Source organism: Octodon degus, unplaced genomic scaffold, assembly GCF_000260255.1.
Source record: "Octodon degus isolate 3935 unplaced genomic scaffold, OctDeg1.0 scaffold00169, whole genome shotgun sequence".
Lineage (NCBI taxonomy): Eukaryota > Metazoa > Chordata > Mammalia > Rodentia > Octodontidae > Octodon > Octodon degus.
Genome location: NW_004524745.1, coordinates 1,184,657 through 1,205,704, shown reverse-complemented (window position 1 = coordinate 1,205,704; position 21,048 = coordinate 1,184,657). Strand labels below are relative to the sequence as shown.

Below are 21,048 nucleotides of genomic sequence, written 5' to 3'. Positions count from 1 at the left end.
CACACACACACACACACACACACACACACAAATAAATAAATTTAAAAAAAAAAAAGAAAAAGAAAAATTGAACACGTAAACTTAATTCAGGATTAATCCCAACCTTTGGAGCCAGCTCCTCTAGGGTGAGGGAAGAAACTGTATTTCGATCACCATGCAGGTTACATTCATCTCTCACTGGAATGTCGAAAGCTCGCTGACTGGACTACAGAAGAGCGCAGGGCTGGCTCTGGGGAGTAGTGTGCTCAGGCCACTCCTCACTGGTCATGCCTTAGAATGGTTATCCCTGTCCCCTACTCAAGCAGGTCCTTAGTAAACAAAGCAGAAGCACTAGACAGTTCCTACCTCTCAACTCTCCTGGATAAGAAGAGCCTTCCCTGGGCTTGCTTGTGTCCTAGAGGTCCTGTTCTGACTAGATTCTATCAAGGGAGTGGGTACAGGAGCCAAAATGCTAACAGGGAAATGGGAGCCACTGGTCCCCATCTGCAACTACAACACAGGATGCCTACAGATGTGGTCAGTGTGGCAGGTGGGGGAGAGGTGTGGAGGGTGGGTGGATGGGGCGCATGCTGCCTGGTGGTCTTCACTTCTTGGCCTTGCCCTGGGCAGCCACAGCTTTCATGGCTTTGCACATTTTCTTTATTCCCTAGGAACTACATGGGCTTGATGGGCTTTAAGTGCTTATCCAACTCATAGACAATAGGAATACCAGTTGGCAGGTTCAGCTCCATGATGGCTTCTTCAGAGAGACCTTCCAGATTGCTGTGGGCTGCAATCAACACCCTTTTCTCCTCCTTGATCTGGGGAACAATTTCTTCATTCTAGAAGGGCAGAGCTGTGGCAATAGTGTCTTTCAGACTCTCACAGGAAGGCAGCTGATCTTCAGTAAGGTCTGTATACCTACAATCCTTGCTGACGTAGCTGTAGAAGGGATGGTCAGGCTCCGCTGGGGGTGGTGCGACATTGTAGGAACACCACCGGATCTTCACCTGGGCCTTGCTGTGCTTGGCAGCTGTTTCTTCTTTATTAAGGCCAGTCAGACCCCCACAGTGCCACTCGTTGAGACACCTGGCAGTTCTCACCACTGGCAGCCACATCTGGTCAATGGCATCCAGTACTGTCCAGAAGGTCCGGATTGCTCTTTTCTGCACTGAGGTGAAGCAGATATCAAATTCATAGCCAGCATCTCACAGCCATGCTTCACCTCTTCATGGCCCACTGGGCTCAAGTCCGTATCATACCAGCCAGCATCATACCAGCCGCTGAAGTGGTTCTCCAGGTTCCAGGTGCTCTCGCCATGCTGGATGAGCACCAGCTTATAGGCAGCCATGGCGATGGGAGAGAGAAGCTTGTCTAGGTCTGTTGCAACTTCTACTTGATACCACATATAGAACATTTACATTATCCTGAAAATTCCCTCAATTTCTTTCTTGATGAATCAACTCCCCGACAATGGCACTTCCTGACTTCAAACATACAAGATAGTTTTTGTCTGAGGCTTCATGTAGATGCAATCACAAGTGCATACTTTAACGTCTTGCTTTTGTTTTACTTTTTTGTACTTTGTTTCATTTTGTTTTCGCTATACTGGGAATTGATCTCAGGGCTTTTGTACTGAGAGACATCCCCATCCCTTTATTTTTTGAAACAGGATCTCAAACGTCACTAAATGCCTAGGAAAGTCTTGAATTTGTGATACTCCTGCCTCAGCCTCCCAGAATGCTGGGATTACAGGGATGTACCACATGCCCAGTTTTTCTTCTTTTAATATAATTACTTTGAGATTTATGCATGCCACTGAATATATAGGTTTTTGTTTTTTTGGGTTTTTTTTGAGTGCTGGGTATCAAACTTGGGACCTCATACATGCTAGGTAAGTATCCTATCACTGAGCTATCCATCAACTCATTTTACAAAATTTATCACAATGTGTTATTCCATTCTCCTATGTGGGCAATCTCTAGTTTGGATATATATTTGTATATTTTTTCCAAGTTTTTGTTTGTTTGTTTGTTTGTTTGTTTTTAGTACTAGTGATTGAACCCAGGGCCTTCCCACTAAGCTACATTCCTAACATTTTAAAATTTTTGAGCCACGGGCCAGGGGTATGGCTCAGTGGCACAAATGCCTGCCTGGTAAGCACAAGGTCTTATGTTCAATTCTTGGTACAAAAAAAGAAAAAAATTGAGCCAGATTGTCACTAAATTGCCCAGGCTGGGCTCAAACTTGCAATCTTCCTGACTCAGTCTCCCAGAGTACTATGATTACATATATATGGGGCCATCCAACTTCATTTGTCTTGTGTATCTAAGAATAAAACTGCTGGGTCGTATCACAGATACATGTTTGTTTGTTTGTTATGCTGGAGATTGAAGGCAGGGCTTTCGCACTAGAATACATCTCTGGCTCATATTTTTTATTTTGAGCCAGGATTCCATAATTACCCAGGAGAAGTTTGAAATTTACATTCCCACTGCCTCGGTCTCCCAGAGTTGCTAGATTACAAGTGTGTGTCATCATGTCTGGTTTACTGTTTCATTTGATAAGAAATTACCAAATAGGTCTCCAAACTGGTTGTATCATTTTACACTCCCAAGAGATTTGCATGTAAGAGATTTCAAATCACTGTGCCTTCTTGTCATCACTGTTGTTTTTTATTTTTATTTTAGCCACTCTAGTGGATATTAAATGACATCTCATTGTGGTTTTAATTTGCATTTTCCTAATGACTAATAAATCAAGGAGCTTGGCTTGGTGGGAACTCCTGCAATCCCAGCAGTCTAGGAGCAGAGGCAGTAGGACTGTCTTCAGTTCAAAGCCAGCCTCAGCTACACAGTAAGTTCATTGCCAGTCTGGACTATGAAGCAAGACCCTGTCTCAAAAAGTCCAAAAATAAAAATTAAAAAAAAAAAAAACCTTTACTATATTTACTACACCATAAAATTGGAAATTACGGAACTGCTTGCCAAAGTGTGACCAGTTAAATAAAAATGGTATGTTGTTGTTATTATTTTGAGATAGGGTCTTGCTATGTTGCCCTGGCTGGTCCTGAATCTCTGGGCTTACATGATCCTTCTGCCTCAGCCTCCCAAGTACAGTAGTTGGGATACAGGACCCATATAGTGTAATTATATGATAAAATATGTGGCCATTCAAATAAGGTAGAAATGTTGACACAGGAAAATTCACAACACATTGTTTATTTTAAAGTAGGTTACAGAAAAAAAAGTAGATTACCAAGTAGGCTCAAGATAAGCACTGGTAACCTCAGCTACTAAGGAGGCTGAGCTAAGAGGATCACTTGATTTTTTATTTTTTATTTTTTTATTTTTAACATTTATTTAGTGTGTGTGTGTGTGTGTGTGTGTGTGTGTGTGTGTGTGTGGCCAGCTCAGCCCACCAGGGGGCGAGGCTGGCTGGCATGTGGTGCTGGAGGATCGAACCGCGGTCCCTGTGCTTTGCCAACCTTGTTCCAAGTAGGTGCTTTAGACCACTGAGCCATCTCTCCAGCCCCACTTGATTTCTTTTTGTTGTAATGTTTTGTTTTGTTTTGTACAGGGTCTCACTAGGCAGCTGGAACTCATAGCAATCTTCCACCAGGCCCAGACTTAGTCACAGGCTCAGATGCCCCAGGGGTTGGGGCCAGCACAGCATGTGGTACCAGGAATGGAACACTGGTCCCTGCATTTGCCTAAGCAGGTGCTTAGTCTGCTGAGCTACCTCACCAGCCCAGTCCAAGCTACTTCTAAAGTTTAAAACTGTATTATGACATGGCATTGTTGTAGACAACTGAATTAGATAAAAATATTATGGGCAGTCAGACAGGGACAGACCCTCAAGGAGACAAGATGGAAGACAAGATGACTTTGCAACTTGGAAGAGACAATACTCCCATACGGGGCACACCTCAAAACCAAGACAAAAGAGGAAACACAAGCATATACTTCCCTAGGGATGGGCATCAGGGATTGATATTCTAAGTGGGTATCAATCACCTTGAAAGAACCCAAACGAGTCACTGGCCCAACCCCCAACAGGAAGAGACCCTGTCCCATATTTATGCCTGCTTGCTATGTGACTCTTTCCCCATTTGGTACTGGATTTAATCAATTTTACCTGAGCAATGGTGTTTGTAATCTCATTGGTTGACCATTGTTTGGTCCCACCTCATGCCCACATAAGCGAGTTCCCAAGTCTTCACCACCTTAGACCTGCCTCACCACATGGTTTTTCTCTATAAAAGTCCCTGGAAGAGACAGCTTCCCAGGGACAACCTGCTGGGGGCAGGGAGGTGGGGGAGCTCCTGTCCCTCTCTTGGACGGCAGCTTTCTTTCTCTTAATAAATATATTCTTCTTATAATCTCTGCTTGTTCCTAAAATTCATTCTTCAGTTTTAGAGAACACAAACTCATCCCAGGCACCTTTTAGGTTGGGAGATCAGTTTTTCTCCCTGTTCCATTTGGAGGTTCCCTGTATCTGAATGATACTTCTTTGTTTCTTTCTTTTTTTTCTACTGGGGACTAAACCCAAAAAGGCCTTTGCACTGACTTGTATTTTTCTCCATTTTGAGACAGGCTCTCAGGAACCAAAATGGTGGCTTTCTCAGCTGCTAGGCTGGTCCCACCCGCAGGTGGGGCGGCCTATGTCAAGTGGCACCCACAGCGGGGGAAGGCTCAGCTTGCATTTGGAAGGCCCTCACCTTCTTTGTGGCGCTCCTGCTCCCGGGGGCAGGAGTGAGCATGCTGAATGTTTTAAGTCGCCCCACGGGGAGGAGGAGAGAGTTCATTGCCTACCCCCACCTCAGCATCAGGACCAAGCCTTTTCCTTGGGGAGATGGTAACCATACTCTGTTCCATAACTCTTGTGTGAATCCACTTTCGACTGGCTATGGAGATGAATGAAGAGAACCTGGACCATCATTACCCGGGCAGCATGGCTCTGACTTGGACCATTACTCTGCACTTGGACAAGAAAAGCATATGGGACCTTCTTTACTTGTATCAAATGGTGACCATCATACTGATCTTCCATCCCTTTGCTTCTGCAAGAGATGGCCTAAATAAATAAATTAAGACTCAGATTGGTCATGAGCTGGAAGTTTTATTCTGTGATGTTTTTTCCCCAAAATTAACATTTAAATGTTCTGTTGTTGCAGTAAAGGTCTGTGTCTGCTAAAAAAAGAGAGAGAGAGAGAGAGAGAGAGAGAGAGACAGGTTCTCTTGAAGCTGCTAAAAATGACCAGGCTTGGGGGCCAGGGAGATGGCTCAGTAGAGTAAGCACTTCCCTGGCAAGCACAAGCGCCTGAGTTCAATCCCCGATTCTGCCAAAAAGTTAAATAAATAAAATTTAAAAAAAAAAATGACCAGGCTGATTCAAACTTCTTTTTCTTTTTGAGACAGGGTCTCACTATCTCACTATGCAGTTCAGGCTGGCCTTGAACTCACTTTGTAGCCCAGGGTGGCCTCGAACTTACAGCAATCCTCCTTCCTAAACCTCCCAAATGCTGGGATTACAAGTGTGTACCACCATGCCTGGCCTGATTCAAACTTCTGACCCTCCTGCCTCACTCTCCCAGAGCCCTAGGATTACAGATGCAATCCACCATGGCCCACCAAAAGTGTATTTTTAAAAGAAAAACGTATATTTACATAGGATGAAGAATCAAAGGATATTAATCAAATGTTAAAAGTAATTTCTATTTCCTTCCTTTTTTAAAAATTTTATTTTTATTTATTTATTTGTTTGTTTGTTTTTTGCGGAACAAGGGATTGGACTCAGGCCTTGCGCTTGCCAGGCAAGCACTTAATCTACTGAGCTATCTCCCCGGCCCCCTTATTTCCTTCCTTTTGCTTACCTGTTTTTGTTTTTGTTTTTTGAGATAGGGTCTCACTACATAGCCCAGGCTGGCCTTGAACAAAAGGCAATTCTCCTGTCTTAGCCTCCCAAATGCTGGGATCATGTGCCTGCACCACTACACCTAGCTAAAAAATCATTATTATTGTTTTTATTAGTATTATTTGGTATTGGGAATTGAACTCAGGACCTTGCACTTGTCACACTGGTGCTGTGCCACTGAGCTGTATCCCCAGCCCTAAAAAAATTACTATTGATGGGCTGGGGAGATAACTCAGCAACAGAAGTGCCTGTCTTGCAAACACAATATCCAGAGTTTGATCCCCAGTTTAAAAAAAAAAAAATACTATTGAGAAAAAAAAAAATCAAGTCTGACAGACAGCACTTTGTACCTCTTCCATCATATTTCAGAAAAGATCTAGATGCAAAACCTCAAACATACTTACCCTAGGTCACCAGAAATATCTCCCCCCTGGGACTATGGTAGTTCTGTCTTAATGGTCCATCCTTTTTAGGTGAGGTAGTACGAATCCTGCTTCTAATCTACATGTACTGAGATCCTTCCCTTAGTTGGGCTCCAGTTTTTTCTTTTCTAAACTCAGGAATTGGCCAGGGAGACAGCTCAGCAGCATAAGCACCTGCCTGGCAAGCGCAAAGTCCTGAGTTCGATCCCTGGTACAAAAAAAAACCCAAAAAACCCCTCAAGAATTATTATTTTGGTGGAACTGGGGATTGAACGCAGGCCCTTTTGCTTGCCAGGGAAGTACTTATTCCACTGAGCCACCTCTCCAGCCCCTAAACTTAAGAATCAGAATGAGTGATCTGCAAGGGTCCTTTCCAGTTGTAGAAGGAATCAGAATAAGAGAGAGAGAGAGAGAGAGAGAGAGAGAGAGAGAGAGAGAGAGAGAGAGAGAGAGAGAGAATATGTGGACATTACCATTACCTCCCAGGAAAATATTCCTTATTATTCTCCTGGGTCTTCAGACAAACAGTAAGTCACTTCCAGACCAGGTCTGACCTCTTACATCATTCTAGTCTTGGTGTAGGACTCAGCACATGGTAGGTGTTCAGTGAATTACCTTTCATTCTCCACCTATTACGAAACAACTCCGCGTATTTCAGGTTTGCTTATCAGTGGGTGCTCCTGCTGGTCATCTGGAGCTCATAAAGGGTTCTAACCACTGGAGCACACACACTGGATTTTTTTCCTGCCATAATTGTCACAATGTTTGTTTGTTTGTTTTAAATTTTTATTTATTTATTGTGTGTGTGTGTGTGTGTGTGTGTGTGTATGTGTGGCCAGCTCAGCCCACCAGGGGGCAGGGCTGGCTGGCATGTGGTGCTGGGGGATTGAACCGAGGTCCCTTTGCTTTGCTAAGCTGTTCTAAGTAGGTGCTTTAGACCACTGAGCCATCTCACCAGCCCCCACAATGTTTATTTGTCAATTTTCCAGAGATATAGACAGCTTTTATTTACACTTTCCTTAAGGCTGAAAAGCCAGTGGCAGATAATGGAGAGAACAATATTCAATGCGTGTCCAGGTAGGGTCATCGTCACTCTCAGGAACTCAAGCTCTAAGCACCTCATTTCCGGTGGTGTCAAGGCTGCTAGCGGACAGCTTCCGGAAACGGATCTGCTCTGACCTGAGGCTTCAGGAAAGTCCTAGTTGTTGTTACTAAAAGCTGTGTGACCTTGGACAAGTCCCTTCCTCCTACGGGAATGTTGCAGTGGGCTTACGCGCCTTTTTCCAGGAACTGTAACCTGGTCGGCCAACTGTTGTGAAAATATGTTTCTCAATGTTTTAATCCTAGACGACGCGCGTGGAGCACCAAAGGCAGAGGACCACAAGGGTCCCAGCGCCAGGCCGTGTAGGACCCGAGGGCTCCCCAGCTCTCGCGAGATCCCCCTCCTAGCGTCGTGTGACGTCATCGCCTCGGCGGCCGTAGCGACCGCGCGTAGGATACCCATAGGGGCGGCCCATATCCCTCCGCCGTCCGGCACGGTCCGGCCCTCTCTTCCTAGCCCGCCAATCCCTGCGCCTCCCGACCTGCTCCTCGGCCTGGGCCCACCCCGTGTCCCGCGGCCCCACCCCGGCGGCGCCGCCCGCCCGCCCGCGCGTCCCTCCGTCCACCTGCAGCAGCTGGGAGGTAGACGACTTCTTCGCTGGCCGACCGAGAGGCGTTTGCCCAGCCCAGCCGAGTGAGGCGTGCGGTCTGGGTCCCCGGCGGAGGGATCCGAGGCGGCAAAGGAGGCGGCGCCGACCCAGGAGGAAGAGGCAGCGACGGCGGCGGCTAGGGAGGCAGCGCATAAAGGGGCCGCCGCCGGGTGATGCGGTGAACGCTGCGGCAGGCCCAGAAGTCTTGCGGGCCCGGAAGCTGTGCGGGCCAGAAGCCGTGTGGGCCCTGGCCCTCAGCCCGTCCCGCCGGACCCGTGCTCTCGAACTTCCCATCTGGTCCGCGACCGCGGAGGCAGTCTCAGGCCCCCTAGTCCCTTCCCCGTCCCTCCCCCGCCCCCGTCCCCACCCCGGGGGGCCGCCGCCACCCGCCTCCCACCATGGCTCTGAAGAGAATCCACAAGGTAAGCGGTCCGAGTTGCTGCGGGGAGAGGCCACGGCCTGCACTGCCCGGAGCCGCTGCTGCCGTACTCGCGGCCTTGGGTGCCCACGGGGCGGCCTTCGCACCCCACTCCCAGTGATGGCGCCCGCGGAGGCCCGGCACGCCGCCTGCGCTCCAGTCGGAGGTGGTCTTGCTTGCCCCGCGTTCCTTCCAGCGGTCTTTCTGGCCCCGCGTGCTCCAGAGTCCCGGGGCCTCCTCCCTCCATCCCGGGACTGCGGAGCTCGAGGGCCATTGTCCGCCGGCCGGGCCGCGGATGGGGGTGGGGTGCCGGGGCGTTGGGCAGCCAGGGCGACAGAGGTCAAAAGGGCTCCTCGCCCCATCCCTGGGCCTCCTGCGCCCTCGTGGGCCCTGACTGTCTCCGCAGAACTGTCCGGGCCTGTGTTTCGGTAGATTGGGGGATGCCGTTTTGCCCGATCTACAACAGTTTCTTGAGTTCTCTTAGCTTAGGTTAGCAGCACACTTTTTATCTTGTCCACAAAGTGATTCAGTAAGAAGTTCAGAGGGGGAAAATGTGACCTACATGAGGAAGGAGGGAAGTAGAGGGGAAAGCATTTTATTCTTGGAGATTGCCATATGTAATAAAACCAATCACTTCAGTTCTGCAGGGTTGAATCTAATAGAAAAGCTGTCGAATTGCCAAGTGTAGAAGCCAGTCAGTTGAGAAACTGAAAATTGAAAAGCACTGGAGAAATTACAAAGGTTCCTTTAACCATCTCTTGAGAAAATGGACTTAACTCTGAAGTTAGGTACTATATGTTTAGGGTAGCCTTTTTAACTTAGAATGGGTTCTGCTCGATTTTCGACTAGAAAATATTTATTTGTGGTTTATTATGAAAGGTTATTTAGTTATAGGTAATATAACTATAGAAAATATGAACTCTGTTCTTATAGGTAATATAGCTGTAGATGTAGATAAAACATGAAGAGAATGGGTATGACAAACTTTAGGTTTTTTTGACCTTCTAATTTTATAAACTCAGTGTCAATTATTGTGAGTTTTTTTTCTAGGAAGTGGCAGATATCACTGATGATTTTTTGGCATTATGCTGGCTACTGAGAGTTTGCTTATATTTGCTTTTTAAATTTTGAGATAGTCTCTCTTAGTAGCTGAGTTGTTCAGATTGAGCTGGGGTTTGGAGTCCTGTCTCTGCCTCCCAGAGCGCTGGGATTACACGTGTGCAATGCTGTGCTTATAGTTTTTCAAACTCTCTTTTTGTTTTGTGTGTGTTTTAGTTTTAAACAGGGTCTTGGGATAGAGATTTAGACTATGAAGCTCAGGGATTGCAGGTGTATGCCCCACTCAGCTAATTTTTCAGTTCTTACACATGAAAAAGCACAGACTTTATTTTTTATTTTTTGGTGGAACCAGGGATTGAACTCAGGCCCTTGTGCTTGCCAAGGAAAGGCTTATTCCTCTGAGCCATCTCCCTGGCCCCCAAAAGCACAGACTTTAGATAGTGCTGAGGAAAAAACCATAGTGCTTGTTAAAGAAGTGTCAACTTTATTAAAAGAATTGTCAACAGACACTTTGAAGTGTCAGCAAACCTTTGAAGGACCAGGAGCACAGTGAGGAGTCATGAATAAAATATAAATAAATTTTTAAGACTTTTAGGAGTTACTAGGATATCTTACTAGATCTAATTAGAAAATAAGCAATTTGAGATATCATTTCGTTTATACCTTTAGAATATTGTACTCTTAAACCTGGAAGGGAGCGAGTATAGTATGTTGTAACGTTTAGATCAGGAATTGTATTTATTCTCTTCATTGTCTTGCGCATTAGATTTTTTTTTTTTTTGAGATAGGATCTCACTGTGTAGTGCAAGCTGGCTTTGTATTCAGCAGTCCTCTTGCCTCAGCCTCCAAAGTTCTGGGATTAAAGGCATGTTCCACCATGCATGCATCTATCCATCCATCCATCCATCCATCCATTCGGTCATCTATCCATCTATCTGGTACAAGGTCTCACAGCTCAGACTCAGTGATCCTCCTGTTTTCACCCTCCCCAGCGCTGGGATTACAGGCCAGCTCAGTTTGCCTGGGAGTGATGCCAGCGTGGCATGCAGTACTGGGGATTGAACCTGGGTTCCTGCACTTGCCTAAGTAGGCATTTAGTCTAGTGAGCTGTCTCACTGACCCAGCTGCTGCTTTTTAAATTTTTTTTTTTTTTTAGCTTTTTAAATTTTTGGTGCTGGGGACTGAACCCAGGGTTTCCTACTTCTTAGACAAGTGTTTTGCCACTGAACTAAGTCCCCAGCACCTCCAGCCCTTTGGTTTGGAGACGGTCTGTCTATGGCCATACCGTCTTGGACACACCAGATCTCTCTTTTGAGACCATCTTGGTGGTTTTTTGTTTTCCTTTTTTTTTTTTTTTTTTTTTGGTGTGTTTGTGTGTGTGTGTTTTAATGTTTGTTTGTTTATTTATTTATTGCAGTACCAGGGATCAAACTTGGGATCTTGTGCTTGCAAGTTAAGCATTTATGCTGCCGAGCTATCTCCCACTGAGCTATCTCCCTTGCTCCTTGGCATTTTTGGCCTTGAGCTCAGGGCAGTCTTCCTTCTTTAGCTTCTCTACTGCTAGCACTACAGTACCACCATGCCTTGCTTGAGATAGTTTTGCTAAATTGCCTAAACTGGCCTCAGATTTGAAAAACTTTAAATCCTCCTGCCTCAGTCTCTTGGAGTAGCTAGCTGGAATAGTGTACCAGAGTGAGTGGACCTTGTAAATTTTTTTTTCCTGTATTTTAGAGAAGGACCTACAGGGTGTCCAGGGTCTCACTACTAGATTGGACTTGTAGTGATTCTCCTGTTTACAGCCTCCCCTAAGTGCTGGGATTACAGGCGCACGCCACCACACCCAGTCTCACTCGCTGTCTCAGAGTGCCCCAGGAGCTGGGCCAACATGGCAGGCCCAGGCCTTTGTAAAATTTTTAATAAAATTGAGTTTAGAAATAATAGCTTGAACTTTTAAAACTCACTGTTGGAGCCGGGGAGGATGGCTCAGTGGAATAAGCCCTTGCCAAGGGCCTGAGTTCAATCCCCCATTCCACCAAAAAAAAGATAGCACTATCTTATCTCAGTCTTAATAATGTGTCTAAGATAGACTCCCTGAAAAGACTTCCTTGGCTTATATAATTGCTCTTGGTCTTGAACTTTCCTAATTACCATTCTTTGAAACACAGTTCTATTTAAATACTCTTTCAACTTCAGATGTCATTAGCTGCTATACATCTGTGTTCTAATAAATATTTTCTAAGAAAAAACACATTTGACATGGCATTTTTAAGAATTCAATATCTTGTTTCTTTGACAGGGATTCTATTTATGTCTGAATTTGGCAGTCTTTTAAATGCCACATCTTTTTGGAAAAGGCTTTTGATGGACTTTATTTTGAAACACATCTTAAGGCTTCTGGACCTATGCTTTAAGCAGAGTATACCGGAGAGAGTCATTATGAACATACATTGTGCTTCTGGCAGGGATTGAGATCCTTTGGGGTTTTTTTGTATCTACACCAAATGAATGGCTCTAGCCTGCTATGTTTTGAAGTTTTTCTGCTGACTTTATAGGTCTTCAGCTTTGATTTTGATGCTTTGAGTGTCTGCCTGTAGAAGCACCACCCCCAGCCCTTTTCCAGTTGGCTATGTATCATCTGTTGTGGGCAAAGAAACCAGATCACGGAGCTTATTAAAATTGTGTCTAAAATAAGATCTAGTGGGCTCCAAGTGAAGAGGGTTTCATGTGTTCTGTGAACTACATGGTCTCTGACAGATGAGAGACCTTTTTGACTTGCTTCCTGTTTTTCGTTTTGTTACACAGATACAGGAGGCTCTTCTGTGAGTGCTACAACATTGATGTATGGGATTAATTGTTCTGTTCTTGGGAAAAAGGTAGATATCTTGATTTTTTTGAGGAGTTGAAGATTCACCAAAGTCACAATTCTAAAAAACTTATTTAAAATATTTATTTTAGGGCTGGAGAGATGGCTCAGTGGTCTAAAGCACCTACTTGAAACAAGCTTGGCAAAGCACAGGGACCGCGGATCGATCCCCAGCACCACATGCCAGCCAGACCTGCCCCCTGGTGGGCTGAGCTGGCCACACACACACACAAATAAATAAAAATTAAAAAGAAAATTAAAAAAAAAAAAATAAAAAAAAAAAATAAAATATTTATTTTAAAGAGTAAACAAATATATTTCAAAGTAAGATAATAGGAAGGTAATAGTACATGGTGTATTTTTATCTTTTCTCAGAGTACAAGATATTGGCATTCAATTGTCCAAACAGTATTAGCACAAACCTTTTCCGTGAACTAAGAGAAATTAGTAGTGTAACTCTTTCTCTGTATATGAATATATATAGTGTGTGTGTATATATATATATATATTTTTTTTTTTTTTTTCACCCCTCTGTTTCCCCATTCCAGTTTCTCTTTTCTTGTGAGCAGTTTCTTCCCTTTTTAAAAATGTATTTGGTACAGGGTCCACAGGTTCTTACCACATAGATCGGACTCATAGTGATCCTCCTGTTCTCAGCCTCCCAAGCACTGGGATTATAGGCCTGTGCCACCATGCCCAGTCTCATTCACGGTCTCAGCATGCCCTGGGGGGGCGGGGCTGTCACTGCACACTGGGATCGAACCCTGGCTGCTGTGCTGTGCCTAAGTAGGCACATTAGTCTGTTGAACTATCTAGCTGGCCCTCCTGTTCCTGTTTCACACACACACACACTTTATGTATTTAGTACAGGGTCTCACTACACAGCTTGGATTTATAGTAATCCTCCTGTTTTTAGCCTCCCTAGTGCTGGGATTACAAGTGTGTGCCACCACACCAGGTCTCAGTGGCTCAGCATGCCAGGAGCTGAGCCTGCATGACAAGTGGTGCTGGGGACTGATTCTCGGTCTCTGTGCTTGCCTAAGCAGGTGCTTAGTTCACTGAGCTATTTTGCTAGCCCTCTGACCATTTTATAATATCTGTTGTACTTTTTTTTGTGGTTCTGGGGATTGAACTCAGGATGTTGTGCTTGTGCCACTGAGCTGTATCCCCAGACCCTCTGTTGTACATTTTGGATTTTCTCTTTCAGCTTCTCACATTAGGGAGACAGTATGATGTTTACACATGTGCATCTGGTTTATTTAACTTAGGAGTGTGTTCTCATGTTGCATCTTTTACCTATAAAGGCCTTCAGTTTATCTTTATGACTAAGTAGTACTCCGTTGTATAAAAAGACCACATCATTTTTTAATCTATTTCTCAGTTGATGGGTATTTGCATTGTTTCTAAAATCTAGCTAAACATGAGTGCACATACATTGCTGTACTTTGGTGATTTTAATTCTTTTGGGAAGATAACTAGAAGGGGGATGGCCAGGTCACATGGGATATCCAATCCTAGTTTAAAACTGTTTTTTGGTGGAACTGGGGATTGAACTCAGGCCCTTGTGCTTGCCAGGCAAGCACTTATTCTATGGAGCCATCTCCCTAGCCCCTAAAACAGTAAAAGTGCGAGGCTTGGTTGTGAATGGGAAGTCCAAAGCAGGGAGATTGTCCAAGTTTTAGGCTAACCTGGACTACATAGTGAGTATAAGAAGGCTCATGGCTCAAAAAAAAAAAAAAAAAAAAAAACAACACATTTTAATGATACCGTGCTAGTTACAGATAATATTTGGTATACATAGTTTTAAAACAAAGTAATACCAGGATTATCACTTGATTGATTGATTGAGTGAGTGAGTGAGTGAGTGAGTGATTTTGGCAGAACCAGGGATTGAACTCAGATCCTTGCGCTTGCCAGGCAAGTGCTTATTCCACTGAGCTATCTCCCCGGCCCCTGATTTATTTATTTATTTTTGGTAAAAATTTTGATGATTATCTTTGCTTCTTTTTTTTTTTTTTTTTTTTTTTTTTTTTTTTTTTTTTTTTTTTGTGGAACCGGGGATCTTTTCTTTTCTTTTTTTTTTTCTTTTCAACAGGACATCATTGTGTAGTTGAGGCTGGCCTTGACCTCACTGTAGCCCAGGCTGACTTTGAACTTGCACTGATCAACCTTCCTGCCTCAGTCTCCAAGTACTGGGGTTACAAGCATGTGCCACCATACCCAGCCTATTCAGATTTTTGAATAAATCAATAATACTTTTTGATAGGCACCAGTTTAATATGTTTATTAAAGGTAATGAAAGATCAGAATTCTTTTTTTTAAATTTTATTTATTTATTAGAGAGAGAGAGAGAGAGAGAGAGAGAGAGAGAGAGGCCAGCTCAGCCCACCAGGGGGCGGGCTGGCTGGCATGTGGTGCTGGGGGATTGAACCGCGGTCCCTGATGCTTTTGCTAAGCTTGTTCCAAGTAGGTGCTTTAGACCACTGAGCCATCTCTCCAGCCCGATCAGAATTCTTTAATTGGAAATATAACATGATTAAGTTGTTTGAACCAAGTGTTCCTTTCCTCTTTTTTGTTGACTTTTTGAGACAGATTCTGGCTATGCAGCTAAGGTTGTCCTTGAGCTCACTTTGTAGCCCAGTCTGGTCTTAAACTCACAACAATCCTGCCTCAGCTTCCCAAATTCTGGTATTACAGGCATGCACCAACCATACCCGGCCCAAGTTTTCCATTTTTTAAAAAAAGTTTTAAAAGCATTATTTATGTAGATGGATAAAAATTAAGTACTTATTATTAAAGTTCAAATTGAAGCAGGTTGTGGTTGTGTATACCTATTGTTCCAGCACTCAGGAGGCAGAGGTAGGAGAATTCCTGTGAATTCAAGGCCAGCTGGGGCTATATAGTAAATTCAAGGATAGCCCTTAACTACAAAGTAAGACCCTGTCTAACCTCCCCCACCTCCAATTCTAATTGAGTTGTTTAAGTATATGTATGTAAAGGGATAGAATCTTAGTAGGCATGGTAGCATATGCCTCTAATTCCATCCAGTATGTAGACTGAGGCAAGAAGATTGCTCTGAGTTCATGGCCGGTCTGGGTGACAAAGCAAGATCTTGTCTGAAACAAACAAAAGCTTTGGTCAGGGGCTGGTGCTGTAGCTCTTTGGTAGAGAGTGCTTTGGGTTTGCTCCCTAGCACCTTGAGGTTGGGGTGGGGGAAAATCCTATGCAATGGAGGTGGTATTATATATTGCATTAGTATTGTCAGAGGAGGGGCTCAGGGTATATATTTCAATAGGGGTATGCTTCTCCAGCATACACAAGACCTTGGATTCTATTCTTGGTAGGTACTGACATATCACAAAATTAGAGGTAAGGATTGAGTGAATTTCTGTCAGAATGATGGAAATAATTAGCAAATACTCATATGGCGCACTGAGAACTTTAATAAGTGATTGATTGAAGATGACTATATAGTTCTTTCTTGGAAAACAGACTTTTGAGATAGTGTCTTGATAGGCAGAATATGTAGTTTAGGTTGGCCTTAAACTCAGTCCTGTCTCAGCCTCCCAAATGTGGAGTAATAAAAATGTACTACCATGATCAGATTAAAATTTTTCACAATATTGGAAATTGAACCCAGAGCTTTTGTACAGAGCCATTACTCTAGACCTTTTCTACTTAATATTTACTTAACACAATTTATTAATAATGTGTTAAGGGCTGGGGAGATAGCTCAGTGGTCTAAGCACCTGCCTGGCACGTGCAAGGACCCGGGTTTGATCCCCAGTACTGCATGCTGTGTTGGCCCTGAAACCCCAGGTGTGTCATACTGGCCCCTGAAACCAGGCGTGGTGGTGTATACCTATAATCTCAGTGCTGGGGAGGCTGAGACAGGAGGATCGTTATGAGTCTGGAAGGAGAGAGCCTATACCAAATACATAAATAAAAATAGTAATAATGTGTTAAATTTTTTTTGTTAAATTGTGTTGTTAAATAATATTTATTTAACACATTTACTTATCTCGTGATACTAGAAATTGAAACCAAGGAACTTACACTGAGCCTCCCCAACCATTCCTTTTTCTCTCATGGCACTCCTGCCTCACCTTCTGCAGTGCTGAGATTGCAGGCATTTGCTACCACACCTGCCATATTTCTTCTATGTTGTACTGTAGGAAATATATATTAAACCATTCAGGATAATAAGGTGGTAGGGGAGATGGCTCAGTGGATTAAGCTCTTCTCTGGCAAGCTCAAGGGCCTAAGTTCAATCCCTGGTTCCGCCAAAAAAAAAATTATGTAGCACAGGCTAGCCTTAAACTCCGCAATCCTCTCCCCTCAGACTCCTGAGTTCTGGGGTTACAGTTGTTCACCACTATGCACCTGCTGCTTTTTAATTTGGCAAATTTTTTTTGGTACTGGGAATCGAGCTCATGACCTTATGCTTGCCAGACAGGTACTGTGCCACTGAGCAACATCCCAGCCCTTCTCTTTTTAATTATTTCTCTCTCTCTCTCTCTTCTTTTTTTTTTTTTTCATAACGGGATTGAACTCAGGCCCTTGCGCTTCTCAGGGAAGCGCCTATTCTACTGAGCCATCTCCCCCCCCCCCTTTTTTTTTTCTTTTTGAGTCAGGGTCTCACTGTAGTTCAGGCTGGCCTTGAATTCTCTTTAGCCCAGGCTACCCTGGAACTTAAAAGGATCCTCCTTACTCAGCCTCCCAAGTGCTGGGATTACAGGCATGTACCACCACACTTGGCTCTCATTTTTTTGAGACAGAATTTTGATAAATTGCCTGGCCTTAAACTTGAGAACCTCCAATAATAGGTTTGTGCCTTGGCACCTATGTGAGAATTACAATTTTCTTTTCTTTCTTATGTATTTGGTACAGGGTCTCACTACCCAGAAGCTCAGACTCGTAGTGATACTCCTGTTTTCAACCTCCCTAGTGCTGGGATTATAGGTGTGCACCACCATGCCTGGTTTTGGTGGCTGGCTCAGCATCCCTGGGGACCGTTTGGCATGTGGTGCTGGGGATCAAACCAGGTCCTTGTGCTTGCCTAAGTAGGCACTTAGTCCGCTGAGCTATCTCACTGGCCCTATTTTCTTTTCTATTAGAAAAAGATTCTTAAAGACTGGCCACATAGCTCAGTGGGTTAATGTGACTGTTTAGGCAAATGCAGGGACCAAGATTTGATCCCTGGCATGCCATGCCAGTCCCACCCCTGGGACATGCTGAGACAGCATTTGAGACTGGGCACAGTGGCGTGCCCCTGTAATTCCAGTGCTTGGGTGGCTGTAGTAGACCCTGTACTAAATATTGATAAGACAAAGAAAAAGATTCTTAGCATGGCACAGCGGCACTTGATTATAGTTCTCATATTTGGGAAGCTGAAGCAGGAGAATTACTTGAGCTCTGGGATTCAGTCAGTTTGGGCAGCACATTGAAACCCATGTCTTAAAAATTAAAATAGGGGGCCAGGGAGATAGCTCAGTGGAATAAGTGCTTCCCTGGCAAGCGCAAGGGCCTGAGTTCAATCCCTGGTTCTGCAAAAAAAAAAAAAAAAAAAGGTGGTGTGGTGACACATCCCTGTGATCCTGACGCTGCACAGAGGAAGATGGCAGAAAGATAGCAAAAAATAACCAAAACAAAACAAAAAATTCCTCATAAAATAAAATTAGAAAGGTACAGTTCAGTGGTAGAACCAGTGCTTAGGTTGCATGACCCAGGGTTCACCAAAGGGCAGGAGGAGGGGGAGCCAGAAAGAAAAAGATTCTTGACTTTACAGAAGTTCATTAATTTGAGGACGTTCAGTTCTTTCTTGCCTATCATGTGCAAGGTCCTGGGTTTATAGTAATTTAAACAGCACTGTTTAGAATAACTGACCTAGGATTTTCTTTAAAGTCTCAGGGTTTAGTCCTTGTATTGCTGCCTGACTAGGAGGAACAAGGTAGATTCTAGATATTAAAGTCTAAGGAGTGATGGAGGCTAAAATATCCTAGGCAGTTCCCAGGATAGGAATTCCTGACTCATGCCTGATGCTGCCAGGAACCTCTGCAGCCCTCATCTTTGAAATACAGGCACACACTTGGTTTTTTGTAGAAATAAAGTCTTGATGGTTTAAGTTCCCAGCTAACCTTCAAAAACATGTTAAACTATCACAAGAAAATAAAATACAATTTGTTCCTTTTTTTTTTTTAAGGTATCATGTATTTTTATTTTTATTTTTTAACAGTTTGTTTTGTCTAAGGAGTTGAGAGATTTCAAGTTATAAAATTGTTAATGTTAGCAGTATAATGCCACCAGGATACAGTCTTGATTTCTTTTTTTGCTCCGAATGCCTTCAGGGCAGGTTTGACTGGCTGGAGTTGTGGTATCTTTGACTCTTTAAAACTATGTAAGCTTGGATGTCCCATCCTGCATAATTTTTCATCAGTCAGATAATCCACACACACTGGGACTTGAACTCACAATGTCATGTTTTCCAGGCAGCTGTTGTGCTGCTGAACTATACCCCCGGCCCTCAGATGATTTTTTAAATCTCTGCAAAAGATCCAAGAATTTCTGTTCTGCAGAGTTTGGTGTCACATGCCTATTTAGGGAGGCTTTCAGAAGGATGACAAGTTCCAGCTAACCTGGGAAATTGAAGGTGGAGGTGTGGTGGTTGGTGCTTTAACTCAGTGTGAAAGCCTTGGATTCAATTCCCAGCATCACCATCCCTAATATTTTTTTTTTAAATTTTATTTTTATTTGTGTGTGTGTGTGTGTGTGTCCAGCTCAGCCCACGAGGGCGCGGGGCTGGCTGGCATGTGGTGCTGGGGGATTGAACCGCGGTCCCTGTGCTTTGCTTAGCTTAGCTTGTTCTGAGTAGGTGCTTTAGACCACTGAGCCATCCCACCAGCCCCCACCATCCCTAATATTATAGAATATAGATAGGCATGGTGTTGAATGTCTATAATCCTACCTACTTGGGAAGCTGAGGTAAGGTTGGCAGATAGCAAGTTCAAGGGCATCCTGAACAACTGAGTGCGTATACTGCCTGGGTTCAATCCCAAGTATTGCAAAAATACTGATAAAATGATTTTTTTCTTGGGTTTTGTTGTTTTGGCTTTTGGTTTTTGTTTGTTTGTTTGTTTGTTTTTGGTGGAACCCGGGATTGAACTCAGGCCCTTGGGCTTGCTAGGGAAGCGCTTATTCTACTGAGCCATCTCCCCGGCCCTTTCTTCAAGCAGTTTTGTGGCATTTGTTTTTCACAGGTTAATTGAGAAAATAGCTTTAGAGAAGCAATAGGGAGAGCCAGGATTCAGATGCAGGCAGTATTGACCACACAACCAGTGTTTCTTCAGATTTGCCTGTCATAATCTTCTTGTTCCCATCTTTTTTTTTTTTTTTTTTTTTTAATGTATTTAGAACCAGGTCTACAGGGTTTCACTACACAGATCGGACTCATAGTGATCTTCCTGTTTTCAGCCTTCTTAGGGCCAGGATTACAGGTGTGCACTACCACGCTCAGTCTCAAGCACCTTCTCAGAATCCCCCAGGGGTGGGGCTAGCACAGCATATGGTGCTGGGGATCAAACCCCAATCCCTGGGCTCTGCTTAAGCAGGCACTTCTGTTGACTGAGGTATCTGGCTGGTCCACTTTTTTTTTTTAATGTATTTGGTACGGAGTCTCACTATGCAGCTCAGACTTGGAGTGATCCTCCTGTTTTCAGCCTCCCCAGAGCTGGGATTACGTGTATGCACATGCGTCACCACACCCAGTCTCTGGCTGGCTCAGTGTCCCCAGGGGCAGAACTGGCACAGGCACAGGATATGGTGCTGGGGATCAAACTCTGGACCCTGTGCTTGCCTGTTTGTTCCCATCTTATGTATAGAGAAACTTTATTTTTCTTATTGTCAGACTATTGCTTTCCACTCTGTTCTAGATTCTTGCTTTCTAGTAATTGTCTCTGCTTTTATATTTCCAGCAACTTCTCAGCATCTAAATTTTTTTTTTTTTTTTTTTTTTTTTTTTTTGAGACAGTGTCTTACCGTGTAGTTCTGGCTATTCATTAGTTCCAGGCAGTTTTCCTGCCTCAGCCTGAGCACTGGGATTACAGTTGTGTTCTGTCATACCTGGCATTATCAGAAGCTTTCATGCTGGGCATGAGATCCTGTCTCAAAAAATAGAAACTTGAAAAGAGTAGTCCTACAACTGTTAACTGTTTAATAAGGCCACTGATTATTACCTAATTGCTGAATTCAGTAGATAACCTCAACTTTTGACTCTCATATTTAACATGGTTGTTACTCATTTTCCTTTTGATAAGCTACTTTTTCTTATATGTGTTTTCCAATTTAGGAGAACTCAATCCCTTCCCCCTTCTCCCTTCCCCCTTCTCTCTCCTTGTCTTTCTTGTGCTAAAGATCAAACCCAGTTTCTGTGCACTAGGGAAGCACTCTACCATTAAACTTTATCTTTAGCATTAACATTTCCCACTAGTCCACACACCCCTTTTTTCCCCAGAGACTGGGCCTCTCTGAATAGTCCTGGTTGTCCTTAAACTCAAGTGATTCCTGCCTCAGCCTCATAAGTGCTAGGATTATAGGCCACTCCCTACCCCCCCAACACACCCTTACTGAGGATTGAACTCCTAGTCTTGCCCATACTAGCTAGGCAAGTACTCTGCCTAGGCCTTTTTACTTTTTTTTTTTTTT

The 21,048-nt window shown here is 43.9% G+C and overlaps 1 protein-coding gene and 1 pseudogene across 1 annotated transcript in view; one reads left to right on the top strand and one right to left on the bottom strand.

Moving 5' to 3' along the window:
* Positions 1–583: 583 nt before the first annotated feature.
* On the bottom strand, positions 584–1,330 carry LOC101566106 (annotated as a pseudogene).
* A 6,598-nt stretch (positions 1,331–7,928) lies between these two features.
* Positions 7,929–21,048, top strand: part of Ube2d2 (ubiquitin conjugating enzyme E2 D2) — a 102,316-nt gene continuing 89,196 nt past the window's right edge. Inside the window, exon 1 of the mRNA XM_004643238.2 lies at positions 7,929–8,430. Coding sequence (XP_004643295.1) covers positions 8,407–8,430 — 24 coding nt within the window. The 5' untranslated portion in view covers positions 7,929–8,406. The remainder of the gene's footprint in view (positions 8,431–21,048) is intronic.